Genomic DNA, 26892 nt, shown 5'->3' with positions numbered 1-26892 from the left:
GTCCATGTAGCTCTCTGATGTCGGTGGCCTTAGTGGCATGGTTGTCTGTGTGCATCCATCAGCTGGTTATACTGCGGCCACCTTCTAATGTCATGCATGCGGGTCTGGATGTGGCTGTAGGGAAGGAGAAGGGATATCCTGGGGGCAATTGAGGATTTCTAGTGTCTGCATGTGCTGTGTGATCTCTTGTTTGTATCTGATAAGCCTGTAAATAATTGATTTCATCCCCCATTTTTATTTTTTCCATCCTGATTTTCAAGAATCCAAAGCCAGCACAGAGAGGGGGTTGTTCTTCTGTTTACAGGTATGTCTGCTTACTTGAATTTATGCTGTTCTGCAGACGTTCATTTAAACAAGCCAATACATAACTAAATCCCCCCAAGTAGGTTCAGTAAACACTTCTCGCCTTGTTCCCATTTGCAAACAGTCTTGCCCAAGCAAGTCTTGCTTGCTCAGCCGCTGACTGACTGAGCTCTGGTGCTCTGAAGTGTAGAGGTGTAGAGACACTCTCATTTTCTGTGGAGGTTTCGCATCAGTTGATGATGTCTCATATGAGTTGTTATTTTTGTTGTCATTCTGCTAAACTCTTGCAAAAGGGAGTAATATTGCGAGCAGCTTTTTCAACGTAGAGCAAGTTGTGAGACTAGAATATCTGATTTGCAGTTGATAAATGTTTTTTTAGTAGCATTTTTCTTTTTAGATCAATGAAGTCAAAAGTGAAACTTGGTGCTTTATAGCAGTATCATGGGCCCATCTGTGGTAATGGTAGAATATCAGTTCCTTATTAAAATAATTTGTGAACTTATGAAACAAAAATGAAGTAGTGATGGTGATGGCTGACTTTTTCACTTGTGGTGTGTGCATTTAGGTGTATTAGGTATATCTGATTTTTGAGGTCTCCTAGATTTTGGGCTGTGATAAGTTCTTTCTTTCTGTTAGCTTTTTTTTTTTTGTCCCATTAGGAGTTGTGAGATTTTGCACAGTAAAGAAACAACACTTCAGGGAAAGAGTTGCTCTTTGGTTTTTCTCCCCCCCTGCCCCCCCCCCCCCCCCACTTCTGAATATCTGTTATAGAAAAGGTAGGAATATGGCAAAAGTGAACTCTAGCAAAATCAACTGAACGTCTTTAGAGTATGTGTAAAACAGTTATGCTTCAGTTCTTCAGAATACATTTACAGTTAATAAGCCATAGAATAATGGGAACTAATTATCAAAATGTTCTAGGGTTATAGATCTAAACAGATTCTCTGTTTAATAGTTAAATTGTACAAGTCACATAACTTTTAGAGAGGGGGAATTTCTTTTTTTTCTTCACTTATGAAGCTCTGGGATGATGAACTACTAAAGAATTTATCATCTACTGTGAAGCTTGACTCTTTTTCTTCAGCTCTGCCGCTGGCCCTCTAAAGCTCAGCCATGTTAACTGTGTTACACTCCATGCACTGCCAGATTCATTTTCTTAAGTGCTTTTCTAGGAACGGGGTTTGCGTTGTACCTGTGGTACAAGACTGGATCTCTGTTTCCACACTAGGATTTCAGTCCTGGAGATACAATCTTACTGCTTGTTTACAAGTTCTTTGTATTGATGCTCCACATCCAGCCTTTGTTCCTTGTTGTGGAGATGTCAGCATGTAAAGATCTGTGAATTCAGTGTGTGTTGCTTTCCCAGTGCTCATCCAAACTCTAGCGATCTGTCACTGTTTTACAGAGAAAGTATTCTTATTTCATAAATACATCTATCAAAACTTTCTGTGTGTTACTTTTTCCATAATATGTTTTCCACATAATTAAAAAAAAAATAGTTCTTGTAAATATTGCAGATATTTCTTTCTATAATTTCATGAAAACTTGTGTTAGCAGGTAAATCCTCCTTCCATAAGAACTGTTACTGTCCATTTCCTAATCGAATCCTAAACCAGAGCAAACTAGTCTATGAGGATGGGAGAACACCTCTTAAGAGAACCAGCTGCCTGGCAGTGGAGTGATTTCTTCTGATTTGGGTATTGCATTTATATTGTTCGCCCTGTTTTTTAGTGGAGAAAACAGGAGCTCAAGCTGCTGTTTGAAGCTGGCTGTCTGTTACAATGGATGAAATGCAAGATTAGTCTTCAGTGTGAAACTTGTAGTCTTTATATGACTTGCCCTCTTTTGGATGCTTTTCTGTTGGATACCTGCAGTTCCTCTGGTGTCTGTCTACGTTTTTCTAGGCTTTGTTCATGCCAGGAAAAATAGCCTGTTGTTTAGACTGACAGTCAAATGATCTTAAGTCCATTCAGTTGTGGAAGCTTGTTTAACTTCTCTAATACGTTGGATAAAATTTTTCAGCATCTCTGAACAGTGCGTTTGGAAGTGAGGTTTGTTAATCAGCAGGACAAATGGAACAAAAATTCTACTTATTCAGTTGGGTATAACCAGAATAGATAATCAAAGAATTAATATCAGTAGAGCTTTGTGCTGTTCCCAGACTGAATGCACAATTTGCCATTGACATGGTGTATGGGAATTTTGTGGAATACCAGCTGACTTAAAGAACAAGTCAACTGTCAAGAGGGAAAAATCTAAAGTTGGAAAAATTAAGTTGATGGGACACCTTAGCTTCAGATACAGCTGTTTTCAACCGTGCAGGGTTTGGCATCCCATTGGATGTGATGGTGCTTGGGGTAGCAGATGGAGAAGCAGGTTATTCTGGCCAGACCCTGGTGGTGATTCTAGCCTGGGCTTGTGTTATGCCTTTTCTTTCTTAAATGGTGCTCAAGTCAAGTCTTCATCTCTGATCTGTATTTTGTATGTCTCGGTATTCCTACAGATATTGCTAATCAGGCTTTTCTCTTCCTGAAGGTCACACAGAAAAGGGACAGATTTGACCCTTCCATCAGCTGACAGATACCAGTGGAACGCGATCCTAAAATTGGAAGGGAGCTTGGAATTTGATACCTTGGTCTAGTGAAAACAGTTTTTTATTCTTCCTCTGTAGGTTTCTGAGTATTTACTCATAAACAGATGGAGAAGATGAGTTATGTTACCAGGTTGCTGCCTCTTAATTTTGTCCTGACCGCTCACCTTCTCTTCCATGCTCTTTGGCCTTTTAGAGCTTCTCTGCCTCTCTAAGGGCTACTGTGCAGTGGGCTCCTCCATGCCCCAGGGTATGTCTAGTTGTTTTTAATGAGCTCTTAAGATTTTTATTTTCTTGCCTTTTTTCAGCCTTGCATTATTTGTCTTTATTGACCTTTGCTTGGGAAATTTGGATTCTTTCTGGAGCCCGTCAGTGCTATTTCTGAAGCACCATTACAGAACAACACAATACCCATGAATAAAACCAGAACCGCTTCCACTTTAAAGATTCATTATCTTCCATTATGAAGTAGTTCCAAAATATTTGTTGTTAGACTAAGGAGTTGGAGACAGTTGGGATACAGTGTTTTATGTACCATAGGTGATTTTTTTAAACAGATGTAGCTTGTTTTTTCACTGCCTTAAAATAGCGTGCCCCCCACCCTGCCCCGACTGCGACAATGTGGTTTCAGGTGGTGAATTGATATGGGTTATCATTTCTTGCCACTCTTTAAACCTGGCATGAAGTCAGGGCCTACCTCAGGCAACAAGAATGATAGTTCAGAGCTTTGCACAAGAGACTATGAAAGTCTCTAAAATGCCCCCAGTGTGACGGAATGTATTGTTAATCTCAAACTCAATAATTTAGCTTGCTTATTTTAGACTTAGTTATATTTGTTGAAAGAGTGGGGTGCATGATAGCTGGGAGGACAGGATCCCTACCAGATAGGTGTGGTTATTAAGAAAAACTGCAGGATGCAGTAAGCCTTTGAATCACAAACCTCTGGAAGAAAGGAACATCCCTTGTTGAACTCGTGGCTCAGCTGTGTTGCTTGCTCTTGGCTGAGCCATGTAGTAAAATGCCAATCCCAGGAATTTCTACCACATGTTAGTGATATTGTTAGTTCACTAACTGAGCAGGGAAGGACTGCTTTGCTGGAAGTCATGGCCGCTCGCTCGCTCCTCCCCCCTGACAGTGAGAGGTGGAGGAGGAGAATTGGGGGGAAAAAAAAAGGTAAAACTCATGAGTTGAGACAAGAACAGTTTAATAACTAAAATGAAATAAAATATAATAATAATAACAAATATAATAGTAATGAAAAGGAATATAACAAAAAGAGGGAGAAATAAAACCCAAGAAAAGATAAGTGATGCACAATGTAGTTGCTCACCACCTGATGACAGATGCCAAAGCAGCAAAGAAGAGTTCTAGGCTGATGACTGTTAGGTAGCCAACTGGTGCTAAACCAATCTATTTTTCTACCTTTTTTCCCCAGCTTTCAGATGGGGTGAGTTTTGTTAGCCTTCTAGGTAAACTTCACAGGCATTTGGAAGAGGAGTGGACATGGATTGTTTCACCGTCCTGACTTGGTACCTTTCAACAGGTTAAAAAAGAAATAAAGGGGAACCATAATATCTTTCTTTTTGTGGCAGATCCTTAATAGTTCTGCTCTGCTAGTTGTCAGAACTAGCATTTGACATGAGTATTCTTCTTAAGTTTCTTTGAGAAAGTCTAGTAACTTTTTAGGTAAAGAAATACCTCCTCCTTTGTTTAAAGTGTGCTGCCCTTGTCCAATTATGACCATGGGCTAATTGCGTTCTCCCTCCTTCTGCCCCACCTTTATTTATTTTGTATATAGCAATGGCTCCCAAGCCCTGGGGGCTTTCCAGGGGAGGTGTTCTTTGCTCCTGGGATTCTTAAAACCGAAGAATATAAAGTACAGTATACATGAGTTCTGTTGCTGTTTTCTACCCAATGAGTTCCTCATTCCTGTGCTTGAAAAGCTGAATAGATGCAAGTGCGGGAATTTTAGCGTTAGCTACTTGCTGTCAAAGGGCAGGTCTGTTCTTAAGTTTTTCTGCTGGGCTCATGAGGATTTTTGTGGGTTGCTCACACAAAGTAGCTTTAGACTAGCCAAAAAACTTTTCCTATGTTGACTTCTTGGCAGGCTCTCTGGGTATTATGTTTACTCTGAAGAAACATCTTTTGACTCATATTTGCTTGTCACATGGGTAGATTCCCCTTCTGGGGACAAACTAAACGCAGCCATCAGTCTACTCCTCTACTTGTATGACTCTGTAATACTTAGAACATCCTCTTTGGGATCCCTTTGTTTGACTTTAGGTTAGTGAAATATTGTCACTCCTGTGAAATAACTTTTCTTGTAGCTTTTTGGGTGATTTCTGCCCAGTGACAGTGTGTAATGCTTCCTGGCTGAGTCAGTGCATCTTTTGTATCTTTACAAATTAACTTTTTATTTAGAAGTACAGTCATCATTTTGACTCTTTCCATCTCTGGATGTCTTTTATTGACAGAATAATAATAATAAAAAAATATATACAATTTTTTTTTTAAACATAGAAATTTGAATTGCAGCATTGAAAATATCTGCACTGCACAATCCACCACACAAGTTGTCTTAGAAGCTAGAAGTGAATGCTGTCCTATTTAAATGTTACTGTGCTGGAGTAGCACACATGCTGATGTTTTCTGCTGAAGTACTTGGGAACTGGGGGAGGGAACCAAAAAGCTTTGTCTCTTTGAACTTAATCTTACCATGGTCGCGGTGCTGTAAGATCTGGAGGAAGAACCACTGGCAATCCTGTTGTTTGGGTGATGTGCAGAGGTGTGTATAGAGCCAGCAACTTTCGGCATGAGGTCTTGCTACCAAGGTCCGTCCTTCCTTCGTCGGCTGTGGCCAAGGAGGGACAGTGCTTGGGTAAAAGAGTCAGAGCTGATGTGGCTGGTGGTAAGTGTGGCTGAGTCAACCTATTCAAATTTTAAAAAGCAGCCAGGGCAGGGCTGAGGTGCAGTAGAAGTCTGGAGGAATTTGGTGCTATGGTAACTGCTGAGGCTGCTGGTAAGTGGAAACAAGACTGTTCTTCTGATTGAATCACTAGCATGTGTCTGCGTTTATTTTTGTCTGTCTGCTCAATTTGGAATTGATCTACTGATGCAGCACTTTTGAAGTTTCTGATTGGGTGTGGGGGCAGTTCCAAGTATTCGGTGTTCACTGCTGAGAAGATGGTTTCAGGAGGTCACTTTTGCCTGGCTTTAACTAAGGTGTATTTCTTATATATGGTGGATAATGGATTTAAATGTATCATTACCCAAAACATGAAAAGAAAAAGAATTTTTTTTTTTTTTTTAAAACACCCCCCACCCCCCCCAGTTTGAAAGTGGGTGCTAACATTTCTGTGTGGTGGCTTCTAAGAGTCTCTTTGAATCCCTTAAAAGGGACTCCAGGTAATGGATAGCCTATATGGAGTCTGTCCACACCTGAAACCTCCAAAACCAGGGATGGTACAGGCAGGCAGACCCTACAGAGATTTATGTTGAATGATATTGAATGTTATAATTCATTTAAAAAAACCCAAGCAGTAGCTTGTGCTTGATGATGCCCACAAATACTGTTTAACTAGTCTTGAATTTGTTATATACACAAAACTGGTTTGGAGCATTTGGAATCAAGGAAGTGAGAAGCTTTTCTGCACCAAGACGTTCAGAAAGCAGCTGGTGCTTGTGCTGGTGGAGTTGAAGATGAATTTTTTTTTTTTCTCAATTTTCAAGAGAATAGAGTGATTTTTAATCTGAGGCTTTGCAGATCTGAAAGCTCATTTCATCTGTCACTTCTGATATGTTACTTGATAGTAGATGGGAAAAGCAAAGTAGCTAGCATCTTCCAAACAACAACCAGCAATCAAGTATGTGACAATTGGAAGTTCTGGATATAAGCTGTAGAGTGTGGAGCTGAAACCTAACATGGTGAGAGTCTTATTTTATTTTAGGTTGTCTCCAAATTCTGTGTACAGTTCTACAGTTGTTATGGTCTTATTTTTAAAGTTTGTCTTAAGCTAAGTTGAACAGCAAAATTTTGTGAACCAGGAAGGCTTGTGGTCATGTTCGTTCCTGCCCTGCCTTTCGTGACACATTTCCGTGGTGTTGTGGACCTAGATTAAAGTGTAATCTTAAACTTAGAATTTCTGAATTTGTAGTACTTGCTTGTTATAAATACACAAGCTTCTAGCCCTAATTTAGAGCTGCATTGTCTGAAAATGGAAAGATACTATTGATGCATTTTTGCCCTTGGTTATGTACTTGGGGTGTGCTGCAGTACACAAAAGAGGGAGGATGAGTCTGCACAGAAAATAATAAAGTTAAGCAGGAAAAACTGAAGTGGGAGATGACCTATTTTATCCAAGTTCAACAATTATGTCCTTTCTTGTAATTTCCAGCAGTTTGCTCAGTGTTGCCAGTCGTCGTGGCAATACAGTGCGATGACCCAACAAGGGGTGGGTTCAGGAGGAAAGCCATCAGAATACTGCAGCCGTGATTCTGATGAAGCTGTGTGCAGAAGTGGTGTCTGCTCTCTCTGTTCCATTCCAGGTGTGCTAATGTCAACAGCAGCAGAGGCAGAGGAACAGGCAGGCGCCCTTGGGCAGTAAGGAGGGACAGAGTTGGCCAGTGGCCCTATGCCAGTGGAGCTCTGCTGTGTGATACTGAAACTATGGAAGCTGACATCCCCACGTGACGAAGCTGCGCTAAAGGAGACAAAATGGCCACCGTTTTATGGTGTTTCACTTGCAGCTCAGCCAAATAGATCAGGACATCAGAAACATTCCCTATGCTGAGAGGCGTGTCCTGCTCATTGAACAAAATTTGGCAGCTGCCAGCAGATCCAGGAGGTCTTGGCCTTGCTAACCTGAGCAGGTGAAGGTGGTGGGGATGGTTCTGCCAGAGTAATTGAGTGGTCTTCTCCTCAACAGATTTTTGCTAGGTGTTTTTGGGCCTGCCGGTGTCAGGACCAAGCACTCTGGTATTACTGCACCAGGCGTAGATGGTGCTTTTATTGTACGTTCAAATGGTTTGGGACCTTGAATCACAGCTCCCCTGAGGCTTGAACGATTGGCAGAGGTGGCACTCCTCACTGCTCTCTGAAGCAATGTAGACCTGGAATGTAATTCTAGCTGTGGACTGTGATCCCAGCTGCTTGCACACATAGTTGAAAAAAAATGAAAACAGCAAAACCCACCATGTAGCAAGGAAAACTGTATCAGCAGAGGGTTCCAGACTCAGTGGGAATAAGAAAATTGAAATGCTAACAAGCACACTGTCTTATCTGCCAATGCTCAAGAAGGTGGTGAGGAAGAGTTAGAGCGCTCCCTGCAGATATAAGGACAAATCTGCCATATTGTGCGTGGAGGGCTGTAAACATATCCTTAAACTTCATAAACTTCAGTGTGTTCTTTATAGATGTGTGTATGCCACATGACTGTGTGAGAGTAGATTTTCAGATGCCACAAATGACTGCTTTGGAGAGGCTAGTCAGGGAACTCATGAGGAACGATGTAACTTCTGACTCATGCTCTGAGGAGTGCAGAAAACGTTTACAAAAAATGTGCGTTTTTAAGTTGCTCTGCAGTGCTGACCATAAGTACGCATGTTTAGCATCCTTTGAGAAGCACTACAAAAAGGCCCTCAAACCCTACTGCTTCAGTGTTCATCAAAAAAACCCCACCACCCAACAACAAAAAAGCCAGAAAACAAACCTATATAAATTGCAGGAAACTTGTTCACGAAGAGTTGATAAAAAAATGCGATCAGAAAGGTGAAATGGTATGGAGACTGTTCAAGCAGACATTGTATAGGAGGATCAGTGTACAAGTGTGTGAACTGTTGGAGAGACAAAATGACCTAACAGTTGACGTAATTAGACGTGATGGTGAGAGATGCTAGAGATACACCCTCCAAAAGTTTAAATTTTACTAGATAAAAAAATGGAAAGAACAAACTTTTAGGTTTAAAAAAACCAATAAAGCTGACCAAAGTTACTTGGGGGACATCTGGCTCAAGGTCTGAAATGTTAAAGGAGTATTTTTCTCTTCGCAGAACATCAGGGATGGGAAGCAATCTGGAGAGTCTGTAAAACTGAGATGATTCGGGAGAACTTTTCATGAAGAACTCTGAAAATGTAGGAATGTTTAGAGGCTCCCAGTACCAGCCTTTGCTTCTAAAGGATTACCTGGCTTAAGTCAGAGAGTTACTACAACAACAATGTCATTTGTCAATAAAACACATGCCAGTCTTTGTTTTTGAATGCTTATCTGTCCTCTTTTGAAGGGTTAACATGACGACAGTGTTATTTATCCGTAAAACACAGGAACAAATCATTAGGGATTGTCTGGTTGTCATTCAAGAGTTCTAAAGAATGAAATAACTGAGCTATTAACTGTGAAGTGAGATATTTTAAAAAGTCTTGACAACAGAGGAGAAAGAGAGATATGTGGGTGTGGCTTTTTTTTAAGGGACCCAAAGTAGTGAGATCACATAGTCCTTTCTCATAAAGTCCTTTCCATCCTTGAGATCTCTACATCAGAGCAGAACCTTCCTTGTTGCTTTCCTTCAAGTGGACACTAGGTTCAGGAGCCCTTTAGCTGAAGAGCTAGAGGGCTTATGGTGATGTGCCAGGCAGCAGACATCATCAAATTTTGTGTGCAAGTTCAGGGTTGTTCTGTAGAGCAGGAACCAGTCTTTTCTGGATGATCTGTTCTCCTTGATGACTAGGAAGAAAGCTGCATTTAGCTGGGATAATCAGATCAGGACTTAGCTTGTGGTATATGTGTGTGCCTCATGAAGTTCTGTCTTTTCTCAACTTGGTCGATACCCTGCTTTATGCACTGCTAGCCAAGAGTTTGCTGCCTGTCAGCAAAACTGTCCTGAAGTCAAGATATTGTTGAATAATTTAGGTTGGAAAGGGTCTCTGTAGGTCATCCAGTTCAGCTCCTCACTCAAAGCAGGGCCAACTTCAAAGTTAGATCAGGTTCCGCAGGACAGTGTGCAGTCAAGTTTTTGATTATCTCTAAGAGCGGAGATGCAGTAGCATTTCTGGGCCCTTCTTCCAGTGTTTGATCACCCTCATGGTTAAAATATTTTTAGTCATGCCTGATTGGAATCTTCTTTGTTGCAACTTGACTGTTGTTTCCCGTGATTTTGGGGTGCATGTGTGCGTCTGAAGTCTGGCACCACCTTCCCTGAGTCTCCCATTAGGTAGCTGTAGGCAGCAATGAAATCCCTGCTTTGTCTTTTGCTCTTAAGACTGACCAACACATTTCCCTCGGTGTCTCCTCATAGATCATGTGCTTCAAGCCCCCTAACTGTCTTTTGCTGCACTCACTCCAGTTTGTAACTCTTCCTGGTATTGGAGATCCCAAACCCAGATATGATACAGGTGCTGAATAGAGAGGAGCAAATCCCTTCCCTTCACGTGCACTTGAGGACGTCGGTGGTGGGAGTAGTTCTTTATTGTGTTGTTTAATCATGGTGGTCGTTCCCTGACTCTTTCTTCACCCATTTCTTTTTCTTGGCTTTCCCAAGTCTCTTCAAGTCACAGGCATTTCTCCTGAGCCTGTAATTGATGTCTTTACCTCATGTCTGCATTCCTGCAAGCATTTCTCTTACCCTTGGTCTTTTATCATTTAAACTGGTTGCTAGTCTGTGAGGTAACTTTCTTTTTATACCAAGATAATGTCTTTAAGATCCTATGGTGAAGGACCTTATCAAAACATCTTTGCATTTCAGCAGTGGTAATTTGCTTATGGTGCTCCAAAGTCTTTCCTTGTCCTTTTCATGGCATTTGTAGATGCTGGAGGGTCCTTGGGTCGGGGTGTTTTGCAGGCTGTATTTTCTAGCATAATAGGGAAGTGGAGACCAGCAGTTGATCTCTGTTCATAAAAAGCTGTCTACTTTCAGTGATATAAGATCAGAATAGCGACTGGCTGCTGTTGTCTTAGCTGGTAATTGCCATGATGCTGGCCTTTGCACCTCCACTCAGGTGCCTTTCAAAGGAGTTCCTAGGCCAGAGACGAAATAAAATCTTCCCCTCTGGACTCTGCGCAACAAAGACTGCTAGCAGTTCATCCCTCCTCAGATGAGTTTTTTTTCCTGTTTATACTGAGTTACTGAGGAGTAGATAGTCTAGAGAATAGGTTCTGTCATCCGTAGTCCCTTGCAAGTTTAGGTTTTGGGATGAATGCCCAAAAGTCTTGCTTTGTCTCTACCCAGTTCGTGTATCTTTTGAAGCAATGCTGGTCTTTACCGTGGAGCTTTCTACTTCAGGACATATTGCAGACTGTGCAGGGTTTAATTTTGTATGAATCCTCCCCCACTCCACTCTTCTGTTGCATCTTGCCTGGCTGCTCTGCGGCATGTGGCAGCAGAAACCTTTGGGATGTCTTTTGTTAGGCTGTATCTTGGCTGTCTCTAATCCCTTCTTGAAGGGAGTGCATGCCCAGGCAGATGCTAGCTGACCTTTGGCTGACAGTTCTCTGGGCACAGGTGAAATGATCCCTGTTTGTGCTGGAGGAGCTCCTACCATCATGACCAAGCAAGATGAGAAGGATTCTCTCCAAGGTGGGGCCAGTCAGGTCTAAAAGCGTAGGGCTACTGTCTGGAGGAAGTTGACATTTCACCTGTGTCCTGGGACTTGGAGGAGTGCAAAATACTCTTGGGGCATTTGTTGATGTTTCTGCAGGCACTGTGTCCAAGCTATATTGCACTGGAGTGTCCACGGTCTGGTCTCAACGAGCAGAGTGCCTTGAGCTCTTCTTTTTGTAGACAGGCTGCAGGGTTTTAGCATTTCTGCAGAGAATATTAGATTTACTGTGTAATAATGTAGATCCTAAGTATGTTGGAAACCCTCACAAATCTCTCTTCATCCTTCTAAATGAGAAATAGGAAATCAAGCCAAATGTCCTGAAATCCGTCCTCTGTGACTAGAGAGTTTCCGAGAGAAGCTTGTTTGCTCTAAATGCCGTCAGGAAGTTCAAATCTTCTGCTCCTGAACTGACTGCGGCCAAAGCCTCTTTTGGGTATTTTTCTCAGTTCCGTGATCTTGTTAGTTTTTCCTTTATCACTTTCCTGGTGCTTATGTAGTTACATAATTTGTACATGGTGAGAGCTGAAGAACCTGGGCTGGCCTTTCTTGGTTGGAGCTGGCCATTACATTGGCATAGCCCTGTTTGTCAGCATTCACCACAAGAAACTTTGAAGAGCCCTTGTCTTGTGGCAGGAAAACACTGAGCTGGGTGAAGGGAAGATAGGAGTCCAGCAATAGGCTCTCCATATCATGATCATGTATCATTTTCCCCTGAAGATAACCCTAAGAGGCCAGGGGCCAGCTAAAAGTAAAAGGCAGACCATATAATGATTAGCAGTTCAGCGATAAGGTATAGAGATAACTGGGTTTGTGACTCCAGGGAGAATGGCATCATGACTTGGCTGGTAGACACAAAGTACACAGCTCTCCCAAGGCACCTGGGTATTGTCCAGTTGGTGAGTGTGAAGTGATAGTTGTGGTCCCTGTGGTGCTGAAGGCATAAGGGAGAGCAGGAAAGGTTTCGTTTGTAAAACTTTTCACTGTTACATATGAAATTGAAAACCAGGATGACTCCTGTAGCAGTCATAGAATCACAGAATGGTTTGGATTGGACGGGACCTTTAAAGGCCACCTAGTCCAATCCCTCTGCAGTGAGCAGGGACATCTTTAGCTGGATCAGGTTGCTCAGAGCCCTGTCCAACCTGACCTTGACTGTTCCCAGGGATGGGGTTCCTACCACCTCTCTGGGCATCCTGTGCCAGTGTTTCACCAGCCTTAGCGTAAAAAAGGTCATCTTTATATCCAGTCTAAATCTTCCTTTAGTTTAAAACCATTACCCCTTGTCCTATGAGTCTCCAAAATGTTCTTCCCCACCTTTGCACAGTGCTGTGCTTTGCCCAGTACCAGAAGGAGAGGTGAGGAAGAACAGTTCTGTTGGTTGCTGAGGAACTGTCTGAGGAGGAGGGATCCTGATCCTCTGGAAGCTGGTGCATTTCTGAAATAGAGTGTGTTTTTTAAAGAATAGATTGACTTAATTTAAGGGACTGTAAAACTGAGTTTCAAGTGCTTAAAATCTGGAAGGTCGTGCTACCAAGATGTGAAGTGTACAAGAAAGTTGTCCGTGTTAGTGAAGATGGGGTGCTATTTATTTAAAATGTCATAGACTAAGATTTGAGAAACTTGTAGCTCTTGAAGGATTAAAACAAGAAAAAAATCAGTTATTACCATTTCCATACTGTTTAATTGGGGCGGTGACAATGACTGAGATGGAGAAGTCAAGGGCAGGGAATGGTTGTTGCAGGAGTGTGAAGAAATGTAACTTTGGGGTCAGATTCTGAAGTAATATTTTTAGACTTGGTTAATGTTTTTATGGAGCAGGTGGTTGAGGAAACCACAGGAGGAAAACTGATAGTGTGAAAGAACAGCAGGACAGTGGCTGTAGCCTGTGGGTTTATACCTTTATGTGAAGAAGCGCCTAACAGTTAATTTCAGAGTGCAGTAACCTAAAAAATATGGATGCTTGTTAAAAACAAACTGGGCAGGGCAGCTGTTTCTGTGGTTCCAGAGGATATTAAGAGAATTACAGACCATGCAAATTAACAGGAACAGAACAGACAAAATGGGTATGTGCATAAATACTGCAGTGAGGAAGAAGAGCCATTGCGATGGCTGGCTATGCCTCACAGTCCTGTTGAACAAAGAAGTAGATAAAGATCAGTCTGCCTGGATTTGCAAAAGCCGTTTGGCAAGGTCCAGTCTCAAAAATTCTTGAGGAATGTAAAGGAAACATGGGATAAAGTGAAGGAGCTTATGTGGTTGAAGGGTTGGTCAGATGATTATCTAGCAGGTAGGAAGTGGGGCAGAGAAATGAATGGCTGACGTGTGTGATGCCCCCTCTCCTCCGTGCAGCTGAGGATGCTCACCAGTGGATTTCTGCAGGGATGTGTACTACACCTCTGATGCTCACTACCTTAATAAATGACCTGAAAGTGAAATTAATAGTAAGATGATATCTTTTGCTGATGATATGAAGCTAACTAGAGCTGTAAATTCAAGGGCTGACTATGGATAATAAAATGAAAGATGCAGTCAGGATGGATAGATGTAAAATGATTCTCATGGGGGGAGAATAAACAATCCAAACTTGATACAAAAAACATTTTCTGAGCTGCCTCTAACAGTGCAGAGATCAGTTCTTTTGTGTCCTGGTTCCATGGAAAAATCAGCTCAGTTCTCATCTGTAGTCGAAAAATAAATGGAATAGTAGAGATTAGAAGAGGGAGGACTAGAAACCAAAACGGAGAACATCGTTATACTGTTGTCTGTAATAACCACCATGTGTTTGTGTTGTGACTGATGCTTGTGGTTCTGGTTTCCCCAGCTTCTCAAAGATGATCAGAACTGAAAGTGTAGCAAGTGTATTAAGAGGTATAGATGAGCTTCTGTAAGAGGAGCAACCAAGTAGTCTGCGAGGAGTCAAACTGGAGAAGAGACCATGGAGGAGTGGGCTATGAATGAGGACTTGAAAATCCTTGAGAAAGTTAATGGAGAAATGCTATTCCTCTCTCTTCCAATTCTAAAAATGGGAGTACCAAGCAAAACTAGCTTGGACAGTAATTGAGTGGTGGAGCTGCAGGCTGTTGCCTTCTTGAAGAGCTTACAGAGGTTCAGAAAGTGATCAGATTAATGGAGGAAAATCTGTTGGGGTCTGACATATAGGAAAGCCAACTTTTGCTTAGGAAATTGTGTAAAATGTATATTGGACAATGAAAAATGTTCTTGGAAAATACAATGGTTTGCTCTGTCCTGTGCATTTACTACCAGCTATTCCTGGAGACAATACGTTAGGCTAGACAGGCATTTGTTCTCATATACGATATCTGCCCTTGTGTATTTTTTGCTCTCTTGTTAATCACTCATATAAATATTTTTTTTCTTATATGTGAAAAAAAAAAACCCAACCCAACAACCCAGCCCAGAAATTTAATTGCTGATTGTTTTCCAGTCCTTTTCTTACCCATTAAGAGCTAAAGAGTAGCTGTAGTTGTATATCGAAAAGCATGTCAGTCACTAAAGCAGACTGATGTTTTATCTTGGATTCAAGAAAAGACTAAAAAAGTAATGGGAAGTCTTTAGTGATTTCAGCATTCTTACCTTAAATGATTTATGGATTGTTCTTTGTTTGTTTTGTTTTGTTTTGTTTTTTTTACTGCTGTATTTCCGCTGCGTGGGATCTTGTGGCTTGGCCGTTCTGTGCTTAACTGATATTTTGTTTGGTTTTTTTTTGAAGGTACATGGGAATAGGACTTTCTGCTCAAGGGGTCAATATGAACAGGCTCCCTGGTAAGTCATTGTTAAGGTTTGTTTTGGTTTGCAGCCTGTGTTAAATGTTAATTTGAAATAAAGATTTTAATTTATTTATATGAATTAGTGAATGTGTGTTTCTGTTAATAAATTGTCATGACTGTAAGTGTCTTCCGTCTGGAAGCTTCAAAAGATTGAATGTTGTCCTAAACTGAGTTACTAGTATTGGTAACGTAGCCATGATGATTTTAGCAGGTAATAGAAATTAATATTAAACTAATGAGTAATGGATAAGATAATGAGCTTTCAGACATGCAAGCTCTTCTTTGTGTATGAAAAATAAGTAGGAAAATAATTTGACATTTGATCTGCATATCCCACTTGACAAATTTACATGAAAGAATCTGAAAATAAAAGGAGGAATTGACCTGTCATATTGTCGTCTCTCTTCTTTCCCTCTTCCCACTGAAAAACTGGAAAAATGTAATAGAGTGGTATTTCCAGTTAATAGTGTTGCTTTCTTTGTTTGAAATGTTTGTTTTTATATTAGCCTCCAAGTTGGTTAAGTAGCTTCTTTTTAAAAATAAATAATCTGTAATCTTTTTTTAACAATATCCAATTTATTAAGTGAAATTATAATTTCTAAATTTGGATCAACATAGTCACTTCTGTAGCAGGAATTCTTTCAGCTGGATTTGAAACTGGAAGTGTCTGTGGTAGGAATTAAGTGTTCTTTAAGTGCCAGAATGAATGACAACTGGTTCCCAGTGATGGGGGCTTTTTTTGGTCTTGGGTGTGATTTACTTCTGGTGGAGTTGTTTTGAAGTTGAAATGTGTGTTCAACGCTTACCATGCATTTTGGTATCTCCAAAGGAGAGTATTTTGTGAATGTCCTAACAAAAGGAAGAGCTTCCATAGGGTTTGCACTAAGACCTTTGTGAATTCATTTCTTAGTAAGGATTTTGCTTTCATCTTCACCGGTAACTTGCATATTCAGAGAGGGGAATATGCTTGGTTTTTTTCCTTAAAACCTCCAGTTGAAAATGTTGCAGCATTGGAGCAAAATCCCTGACTATTCTGTTAGCGAAATACGTAATTCCGTAGCTCTGTAAATTTCTGAAATGTGCATTTCTATAGCTATGTTTCTGAAATTCTGCTAAGACTGCAGATGGAGTCTTAGCAAGAAGACTAAAAGGAGATTAAGACAGCTGGGGTCCTTGGATGATTTCAGAAAATAGCCAACATGCTGGCACCCATTCTTTTAATTGTAAATCTACTACTGAATCTTTGTAATGGAACAGCTGCCTTGTCTTGTTACTGAAGAGAAGCATGGAGACCTTGGAATGTACGAGGGAGCATTTGGGACTATTTGCACTGATAAAGAAGAAATTTGGAATTGTAGGCTAATTGCATTAGTTAATTAGTCCAATTAGAATTTCACTGGTGAAACAATAAGCGTTGTTGCTTTAGTGACAAATGTCAGTGCAGTGTGTGGGCCATTCATAAATCATGGCCATGGTTAACAGTTGCAGGCAGACTTTCTTTTCCAGCTACACTTTGATCATGTTTGATCGACCTTGAGAGTTTTCTTTTGGCTGCTGTCAGAGGCAAGTCCTAAGACCTCTTGGTCTGACTGGGACACAACCATGCATCTGTTTTTCCTCTGGTAATTTCAGACCTGCCTAGAGAGCTTGTGGAACCTCTAACTTTGGAGATATTTAGGACTCAGCTGGACATGGCCTTGGCCAACCCAGTCTAATTAGACTAGGTGACTTATGGAGGTCCCTTCCCTCCTTAGTTATTCTACACTTCTGTGATAACTCTTTTTCGGAGAATGGTTTCTGTGACACCCATGTTTTAAAGAATTTGCACCTTACTGCAAACTATGTTTGTTAATGTTCTGACAAGTATAGCATATACACATTGGAGGGAGAATTCAGGTCACAGGTCTTTGTCCACTCAGAACTAGACTGGGGAAGGAGGAAGGCAGGACACTGCCAGTTTTCTGAAGTGATGCTTGTTTGCAAAAAAGTAGGGAATGCCCAGATCAAGATGATCTGATGTCAATAGGTATAGAAATCTCAGTTTTCAAACTCCTCCTCCCTCTGCAGTCCCTGTTCCCCCAGTCCTCCCAACCCAAGTGGGTTGTGCGCATGTACAGGATGAAGCATGAGTCTAGTCCCATCGTCTCTTCCCAGAGTTGAAGTGCTTGGCTGCTTGGAGGAGGAGTAATTTGGTTATTAAGGGAGAATGTTCTATTCAAGAAATGGCTCTCTGGCTTGTGCAATGCAAAGGTGGGTGGGATTGGCTTGTAGACTGGGCCTGTAGACTGCTGGTTGGATTGTACTTAACCTAAGATTCTCCTGGGATAACAACACAGATGCAGTTAGATAGGTAGATAGATAAATAAAAAAACATGGTTGAATACTAATGTGAGGTAATATGTACTGAGTGTCATAGGTGTGCTGTCCTGAAATTGAACAGCCAACATAATTTTTTCTTTTTTTTTTTCTTCCCTTTGGAGACTAACAGTTAGCCAAATGACTTCTGATAAATGGCTTTAAAGCCCAAGAGCTACATGGGCAGTATTTTGTGCCCAGTTTGACTCAAAGTGCCTGTATACTACCATTATTTCTAGAGAGTCTTTGGCAAATGTGGAATTCTTTTTCTCTGAGTGAACTAAAACCTAAAGTGAACATGAGACTTCAGATAGTGCTTATTTAGCAATGAGTTGTGCAGATTTGATCCCACGAACCTGTTGTTTGATCACATGCAGGTTATGCTGCCAAGAGTGGTTCTGCGGGCATAGTTAGGTTGATCTTCCATCATCTGTGTAAAATGACCTGCATGGCTATGTATTACAGCTCAATAATTATCTTCCTGGCTTTTGGAGAATGAGCCTGATTTATTTTTGGTAGTATATTGCTCAAGTAACTGAAGTGAGGCTTAACCGTTATCGGGTCCTTCACAGCCCAGAATAAGCAAGAGCTCACAAAGAAGTGACAGACTTTGGAGTCTTGACTTGGCTTCATGTCAAAGTGTAATTTTAACTTTTTGTGACCTGAAACCATGCCAGGTTTGTCCCCTTACACGCTTTTGAAGTCACTCCTGCTTTAACAGATCAGTTTTCACTTGGTGTGCTGGCAGGGCAGTATGTGACCTGCTACAAGTAGTGGTTTGGCAGCCCAAAGCCTGGTATGGGAGCCAAAGTTGGTCCCTTTCTTGTTCCTTCTTTCAGTGGGGATCCTTGGCACCCTGTCAGCCCTGATTCAAAGAACGATCTTGCTGCTGGGTTCTGTCTCAATCTCCTTTTACCCCCCTCAGAACAAACACTTTGGCCATATCCAATTCCAAGTCAGGGCATTTGTGCTTTATGCCAAATTTATTTTGGCTCCAGCCCAGCTCCATGCTCATGGGGGTAGTGCTGAACTTTAGCTGAAGGTTGGAAGTGTGGTTGCAGCAACCTGAGCGTTTCCTTAAACTACCCCTCTCTGCCTTCTGAACAGAGACTGCTTTTAACAGGAGTGTCGTGTCCCTGTTCAACTGAAGGTCTCTGTGGGCTGTGCTTCAAGACATTTAGAACACTTAGTAATAAACATTGTGCTTTAAACTAGTGGCTTTTATTGAAATGTCTGCTCCCCTTTTTCCCCAGATACAACTTTTTTTCACATGTACTCAGCATTTTGGTATCTGAGGATGAAATCACATGTCACGGCTGAACTGATCTAACTTGCTGTCATCAAAGGAGAGAAACCCAACCCTTCCTTCCCTCCCCTACAGCTGCACAGTCCCTCTTCTTCCCTTGTGCAAGCCCGTGGCTCTGGCACTTGTCACCTCCTTTGCCAGGCAGGAACCTGCCTGCTTTTCTGGGATTGTGGCAGGCTGGTTCCTTCAGAACTCGGAACAATGCTCTTACCTTTGCATCCTGAATGTAACACCTGAAATGTCCTTTCTAAAAATTAATTTAGCCCTCAGTCCAGTAAGTTTTCGTGAGCCCAGCTGAAAATGCATTGGTGGTTTGCTACCTAACCTTCATAAAATGGAGAAGATGGGTGTTCCTGTCTTTAATACGGATGAGATGTGCATGCTGGAGATGATTCTCCCCTGCATGTGGTGTTCTGCATTGGCTTTTGAAACTGTTGAGAGAGAACCTTTTATTTGTTCTAGGTCTTTGAGGGTAACCCAGCAGGAACATACAGCCAGGCAGAGTGGGAAGGAGGGGTGATTCTCTATGGTAGCAGCAAGGTCTTAATTCAGCCTAAAATCTTGTGAAACCATAACCTTAGGCATACCCTGCTTCAGTTTCTGAAACAGCATGGATAGGATCTGACCAATCACTTCTGGAGACTTTAAATACCCTCTGGTTAGTAACTGACTTGCCTTGCTCTGCAGCATTGCACATGTTAAAGGGAGAGCCAGCTTTCACTCACCATTGGTTTTGGTTTATGAAACTATTTTTTTCACCTTCTCAAATGGAAAGATACTGCTTGGCTTGTTCACTGTCTGCCTGCTTCAAACTCCCCATTAAAAGAACAGGCTTTCAAATTCAAGAATATTTTATAGACTTGAATTAAAGTGCAGCCAGATAAACCAGTGGAATTTGGTGTATGGAAACCTGTTCCGTATCAGGGTTTGGCTTCTGGAGCTGTAAGGGCTTAAGCCAGGTCAGCAAAACCAGCAACAGTTCCTCCAACTCTCCTATGTCCTTGTGAGTGATCTGTTGCTGTAGACATGTAGATAAAATAAAAGTGAGCACTGGAAATTAAGACTTCCCTGTGCTCCCTTCCTCTGTGAACGCCATCCATCCTCCTCCGTAAGCCACCAACATGATGAACGGGCTTTGAATTTTAGCTTTGTTTGGAGATCCCTCTCTTTCCTTTGCACTCTCCTCTTGCTGATAGGTTTCTGTTGACATTTGTAAATAGCAGCTTATCTTGCATTTTATAAGAGGAGATGCAAGCAGGGGAGCAAGGCTATTGAGGAATCTGTCTTCCTCTTCCTTGCTTTGAGAGGGGAAAAAAGACACTGGTTTCTCCCCTAGGGATATTCACAAGGGCTTTTCAGGCAGGTGTACTCCCTTCCAGGGGTGACCAGAGAAGGGAGGCTGGATCAATATATTGTAGGAGCTGGGCTTGTTCAGCCTTCTGGAGAAGAAGAGACAGAGAAGGGATCTAGTAGTTGCCTTTCGCTATCTAAAGGCCCTTGCAGAGAACATGGACCCAGACTCTTCTCAGAGGTGCACAGTACAAGGAAGAGGGGCAATGGGAGCCAGTTGCAACAAATAAAATTCTTATGGGAAATAAGATACTGTTCCTCATCAGAGTTAGGGATGGGTTACTACAGAGGCTCTATCCTTAGAGATTTTCAAACCTCGATAGGACAAGGTTCTAGGCAGCTGGATCTAACTCTTCAAGTTAACCATCTCCTTCTAGCCAGTTTTGTTTTGTTTTAGATTTTTGTTGTGGGGTGGGTTTTTTGGGTGATTTGCTCTTTCTACTTCAAATGTGTTTAAACAACTTCCTTTCCATGTATCAGCTTATGCTTTGGTGATTTTCTGTGACTCCAATGACAAATGAAGGACCCGTGCTAAAGGACTTAGTCCCAGTAGTAAATAGAATAATTACAGAAGATGAGACCTCACCAAATCATCTGATCTGAAGCTAATTCAATTATGCATCAGTCTTGCCTGACAGGTGTGTGTCTAAACCAGTCTTTCATTATCTTTCTGGCAACTTCTTTCAACACCATCCTTGTGCTGGAAACTTTTCCTGATGACTAAGCTGAATATTCCATGTAGTCTAAGTCCTTCACTCTCAGATTGTGTGGAGGTGCAGAATAGTTAATTTGTTTTGTCTTTGTGGCTGTATACATGAAGACATCTGTCACTGCTTTGTGGTCTTCTCTCTAGACCAAACATCCCTGGCTTTTTACCTTCTCCCTGTTTGTAATGTTTTCTTGATCTTTCTCAACTCTTGTTGACCTTTTCTGAACTCTAACCACTGGATGCATCGCAAGCACTAGTGTCTTACTCCCTATAGTAAAAGAAAATGTTACAATTCAGAGCAAGTATAGGACGTGGCTGTTAACCCACAGTGCAAACAAGGGCAAAGGAAAAACCTTGCCAAGCTTTCACAATTTCCAAGGCTTAAGTGGTGAGGGGAGGGGAAGAAGCTAGATGGTTAACTGGGAAAAGGAGGGCCTTCCCCCTTGGCTTCTACAGCAGCCAGCAAAAGCCCTGAAGTATGGTATTAAATATATGAACAGTATGTGGCAAACAGATAGTGATTCAGTCTGCTTTCAAATCCTCCTGGCTAAATCAGCATTTTGGATACCCAGCTTGATTTTTCTGTCTTTAGAAGTAATTTCTATGAACTTTGTTTAAGTATTTAGGCAGCTGATCAAGCTCTGTCTTAAAATACTTTATGGTATTTGTCCTGCTGCAAAGCTCTTCCAGAACTATCCTGTTAAATAATTGACTAACATGGCACATGGAATTTCCATACGGTGTCTTAGTAATGTCTTACAATGGTACTCGCACTTCCTTGTCTCTAGTAAATATACCCCAGATGTAACTTTTCTTTTACTGTATTTGCTGTGTTGAGGAAATAGAGCAAATCAAAGTTTTGCTTTTAGTTTAGATGTAATTTTAATTATATGGTCTATCCTTATTGCAACTTGTTGACACATTAGGAGGGCAGATGGATGGAAAAAAGGATGAGAAAGCAGTGGCAGTCCAAGCTGCTGACAGTGTAGACTCCACGTGTTAAGGCTGAGCGAGTGACCTCAGGCTGTGGGCAGGCTGCCTGCTTTGCTTAGGGCACGTCAGGTTGAAGTAAAGCTACTCGTGGGCAATGCCTGTGGAGTGTGTAGGGAAACTTGGAGCACCATGGAGAAACCTGAATTCTGTTCCTCCCCTCCATTATTCTCCGTAAGGAAGGCTTAATGCCGTAAAGAAGCATGAAGACATTCAGTTAACCTCCCACTCAACCCCTGTTTTGTTCTTCATGTTGCTGTGGCTCTTCATGGAGAACTTGAGACCACTGAGGTTTCTAGTTAAACCATGCAAATTATTCAAGAATGGCTGAAGGAAGCCTTGTGGTTTCTTAGAAGGGTCCGAATACTTGCTTTTACATGATTATTGCTTACAGTCCTCTCTTTCTTGCCTGTTTTCCTTTTATTTTCTACTTGTACTTTGTTGGATGCTCTTCAGGACTAAGCACCATGGAAACCTTTGACTACTGTTTGATAGAGTTTTGGGATAATAGCGGTTAGTTGAGTAATTTAATCAAAGTGGTACCAAAATGTATACTTGCTTCAACTTTTTGTACTTTCTATGGCAATTTGGATCTGTTAACATTACTTCTGCTAGACTGCTAATGGCAATACTGTCTATACCGTGTCCTGCTGGAGTTATTCAGTGACGAGTTAGTATATAACCCAACTCTGCTTGCCATTCCACGTTTCAACCTTTTCCCTTGCTAGCCAGGAAGAGACTTAACTTGTTAGGAATTTTGTTGTGCAAACCCAGATTGAATAGTACCCAAATCTTCATTTTGGTGTGTGATTTGCATATAGATAACTGTAGTACCCATAAGGAATTTCATAAAGACATCAGGTGTTGGGTTTGTGTCTGGTGGGGTTTTGGTAGTGGGGGTGGGGGGCTTCAGGGGTGGCTCCTGTAAGAGGCTTCTACAATCTCCCCTGGCTCCTATTCTGACCTGCCTCTGGCCAAGGCCATGCCAATCAGTGCCTCTGCCATAAACATATTTAAGAGGGGAAAAACCTGTTGGGCGTGTCTTTGTTTGGAGTGGAAGAGGGGGATGTGAGAGAAACAACCATGTGGACACCCAGGTCAGTGAGGGAGGAGGAGCGGGGGATGCACCGGAGCAGAGTTTCTCCTGCAGCCTGTAGTGAGATGGTGGGCTGACCCTGTGCAGCCTGTGGAGATCTACAGTGGAGCACATGCCTGCCTGCAGCTTGTGGAGGACCCCACATCGGAGCAGGTGGCTGCACCTAAAGAAGGCTATGACTCCAAGGAAGTCCATACTGGAGCAGTCTGTCACTGGGAGGGACCTGTGCTGGAGCAGTTCATGAAGAGCTGCAGCCCCATGGGAAGGACTCATGTTGGAGAAGTTCATGGAGGACTGTCTCCTGCAGGAGGGACCTCACGCTGGAGCAGCATAAGTGTGTGAAGAGTCCTCCCTCTGAGGAGGAAGGAGTGGCAGAGACAATGTATCATGAACTGACCACAACTCCCATTCCCTGTCCCGCTGCGCTGCTGGAGGGCAGGATAGAGAAACTGGGAGCAGAGCTGAGCCTGGGAGGAAGGGAGTAATTGAGGGAAGATGTGGTTGTTTATCTCATTATCCTGCTCTGATTTGGATGGTAACTTGGTGGTGGTGGTGTTTAAATTAAATTGATGTTGTTTTCCCCAAGTCAAGTCTTTTGCCTGTGACCATAACTGGTGAGTGAGCCCTCCCTGTCCTTTGCCTGAACCCTCAAGCCTTTTGCTATATTTTCTCCTCCCCATCCCACCGAGGGGAGGTATGAGTGAGTGAGCTGCATGGTGCTTTGTTGCCATCTGGATGGGCTTAAACCATGACACATCGCTTATTTAGCACCTGCGATAAGCTATAGAGTATGGCGATTATTTTTTCTATGTCAGGTTAAGGAAAATATAGGGTTGACTCATTTTTTGAATAGATGATAAATAAATGTGGATTCCCCCCAGACTACTTATGGGAACACCTACAGGACTTGGTTACACATGCCGTCCTTCAGCTGGCTGTGCCAGTTCCTATCCACAAACTTGCTTACGCTTCTGGTACCCTCTCATTTATCCCAGCAAACCAGTTTGTGGGGCTGTATGTGAGCTGGGTCATACAATTGGGTTAATATAATGAACGGGGGGCACTGCTTGATTTTTGGATTGTTATTAACTTGCATCTGTTCTGTTGCTCAGTTGATCAGACAGGTAGTGCAGGTTGAAACAACTCCTCTGTGAAACTTTATTCTGCAGAATTATTTTTGAGAAAAACAAATACTACTTTTACCTAAGATATGTGCTGAAAAACATTAGAGACCGACTGTTCAATTAACAGTTATCCAGCTGATCATAGAGACTGTTTTTTATGGAGGAGTGTCTTGCTGGGGCATACTGGGCTGAAGCTGGCTTGGTTGGATGCATCTCTCTACGTTTTTTTATCTCTCTGCCTGTTCTCAAGTTGTTTGAAGATGATGGCTGGATACCTTTTATTTTGGTGATTAGTTGGATGACATTTGAATTTTATTGGATTTTTTTTTTTACACTAAGCTTTGTTTCATTCAGTCACACAGTAAACATTGAAAACAACTGTCAATGAAAGCATATGCTTGTTTTGCTGTTACCTATCTGATACCTTACAGTCCAAATGATCCATGGACTGAAGGTTTGTGAAGCTACTGAGCTCAGAAGGGCTATTAGCTGTTATTAGGAGGGCTGTGTGCTAGCAGCAAGTGGTGATGCCCGGGCTATGGAAGGGTGTCATGAGGAAAACTCAAACATGGGTGGTGGAGGAGAATCTTATCTTGAAAACTTCTGCACTGAATGCCTTCTAGCTCTGTCTGGTTTGTTGCTGGTGATACATTAAAGAGGCAGTGATCTGCGTGCTGTGGTTATTAACGTCCTAGAGTATGATGGGATGAGAGTGTCTACAGAAATCGTCTTGGTGGTAGTGGAGGAAGTTACTTGGAATCAAAGGACAGTGATTCTTGCAAAGAAAGCATATCGTAGAGAAGTCAAATGGGAATCTGAAGTAGAGACCACTAGAAGCTCATTCACAACAAAGTGAGGAGGATGCTGTTAATCACCCCAACATACAAAGGGACATGCAAGGTTGAAGCAGGGAGCGCCTCTGACCTGCGGTGGCTGCAGGAGGAGGGCTTCAATCCTGCCGCTGCTACCTCTGCCTCCCCAGGCTGAGCAGACCCAACAAACTGATTTTGAGCAAGATGCACTGGAGCATCCAGGAACATGTCCTGTTGCTTAAACGTGGGTTACTTGAGAGCAGTTAGCAATGCCAAAAATCTGGGATTCAATAGGAGCTGAGGGACAAAGCAGCCTGAGAAAACTGCCCCAAAAACTTCACTTGGAGAACCTTGTTGGTGCCAACTTAACTAGGTTTTGACCTGAAAATGTACCTTGTATCTGCCCTTAACATCCTGAGAGGTTATAGGTACGTTTAGAAATTGCAGGTTTTAGTGCTGTGTAAGGAAAGAAATGAGAGCAAAGTGGGTCAGTGTGTTGGTTCAGCTCTGGAGTTAGTGATCCATTTGTGCAGGATGGATTTTTAGAGGAATTCCTCACCGCTCCAGAGCTCAGCTGGATGGGTGAAGATTATTGAGCTTAACACAGTGGTGGATGACGAACATACACTACCAAGAGAGAGATACACACTGCAATAGATTTAAGGTTTCTGGCCTTTGTAAGTCAGAGCCTTTTGGATTTGTCTACATGAGTCTCTTAGTTTTGGAAGTGGGGTGTATTTTTTTTTAAGTGAGTCTCCTGGTTGTCACTGCTTTATTTACATCTTCAGTTGTGTGACCCTTGTTCCTACTGAACTAAACTGAAGGATGCGCTCCAGGATCACAGGTAGTGCACTCCAGCTGCTAATAACTATTTGGTCCACAGGATGAGGCTAAGTAATAGAAGAGACCCATCCCTGTTTGAAAAAAAAAATTTAAAAAAATCTCATGCTGGAGAAAGTGTCCTGAAACTGGTTGAAACTGTTTATTTCATTTGCAAATCTGCTCTTACTGTGCTGCACCATGCACTATTTTCAGAAGACCTTTTGATTATTATTTTTATTTTAAAAACTAAGTCCAAATGAAGGTCATACTAAAGAAATGGGTAAGAAATTTGGGGTTCTTATAATAAAACAAAAGGATTTCCATTGAACTTAAGCTTTCACATATTTTTAGTGTAAGAATTTTTCCTGTATGGAATCTGTTTCATGTGTTCAGTGTATGTAAAATTTCATCATAGGAAAGTAATCTGAGAAATACTCATTTTCTGTTTATTCTGGGCATACTTGATTCATTCATATTGTTTCTTTTTTTTGTCTTCACTCTCAATTCTCTGTGTATGTGGTGCCATGACCAAGTTTTAACTGACCCTGGGTGCTCTGCTGCCTCTGTGTTGAAGAATCATGATCTCAAAGTTCCTCTGGCATTACTTAACTCACCCTTGTCTTGTTTTCTCTTCCTGCTTCTACTCTCTGCAGATTGGTAAATGCCCTTTAAAAAGCTTGTTCTTTCTCAAAATTGTGTGACCTTTATTAAAAAAAAAGTCCTACATACCTTTGTGAATCTTGTGTTTTATGATTGACATGTCCACTACCAATCGAGGTCTGCTGAGCTCCATTTAATTGCTCAATTGTCTTCTCCTCATCCCACATAAGCTTTCTCACCTTCCCAGTCAGTTTTCTCCAATCCTGGTTTGCGTGCTGAGGTTGCCTGAACTGGTATGAAAATTCCAGTTTGTTCTTCCACATTGTTCAGTTTTTCACACATCAGTAGTGGGCTTTCTGAGAAAGTTTGGATTTGCAAGATCTGAATTTTGGAGCCATCCAAAATTAAAACTGACCAGTATATGATTAAGATAATTAACTGGCTGTACTGTGTG

At 41.8% G+C, this 26892-nt stretch overlaps 1 protein-coding gene across 2 annotated transcripts in view; it reads left to right on the top strand.

Moving 5' to 3' along the window:
- RANBP10 (RAN binding protein 10) overlaps positions 1-26892 on the top strand; it is a 101883-nt gene that overhangs the window by 7275 nt on the left and 67716 nt on the right. For both annotated transcript variants that reach the window (XM_086469339.1, XM_086469340.1), the window contains exon 3: positions 15217-15269. In XM_086469339.1, coding sequence (XP_086325465.1) covers positions 15217-15269 — 53 coding nt within the window. The remainder of the gene's footprint in view (positions 1-15216; positions 15270-26892) is intronic.

Source organism: Leptosomus discolor, chromosome 8, assembly GCF_034619465.1.
Source record: "Leptosomus discolor isolate bLepDis1 chromosome 8, bLepDis1.hap2, whole genome shotgun sequence".
Lineage (NCBI taxonomy): Eukaryota > Metazoa > Chordata > Aves > Leptosomiformes > Leptosomidae > Leptosomus > Leptosomus discolor.
Note: the sequence above shows the minus strand (reverse complement) of the source record. Positions and strands in the feature narration are given on the sequence as shown.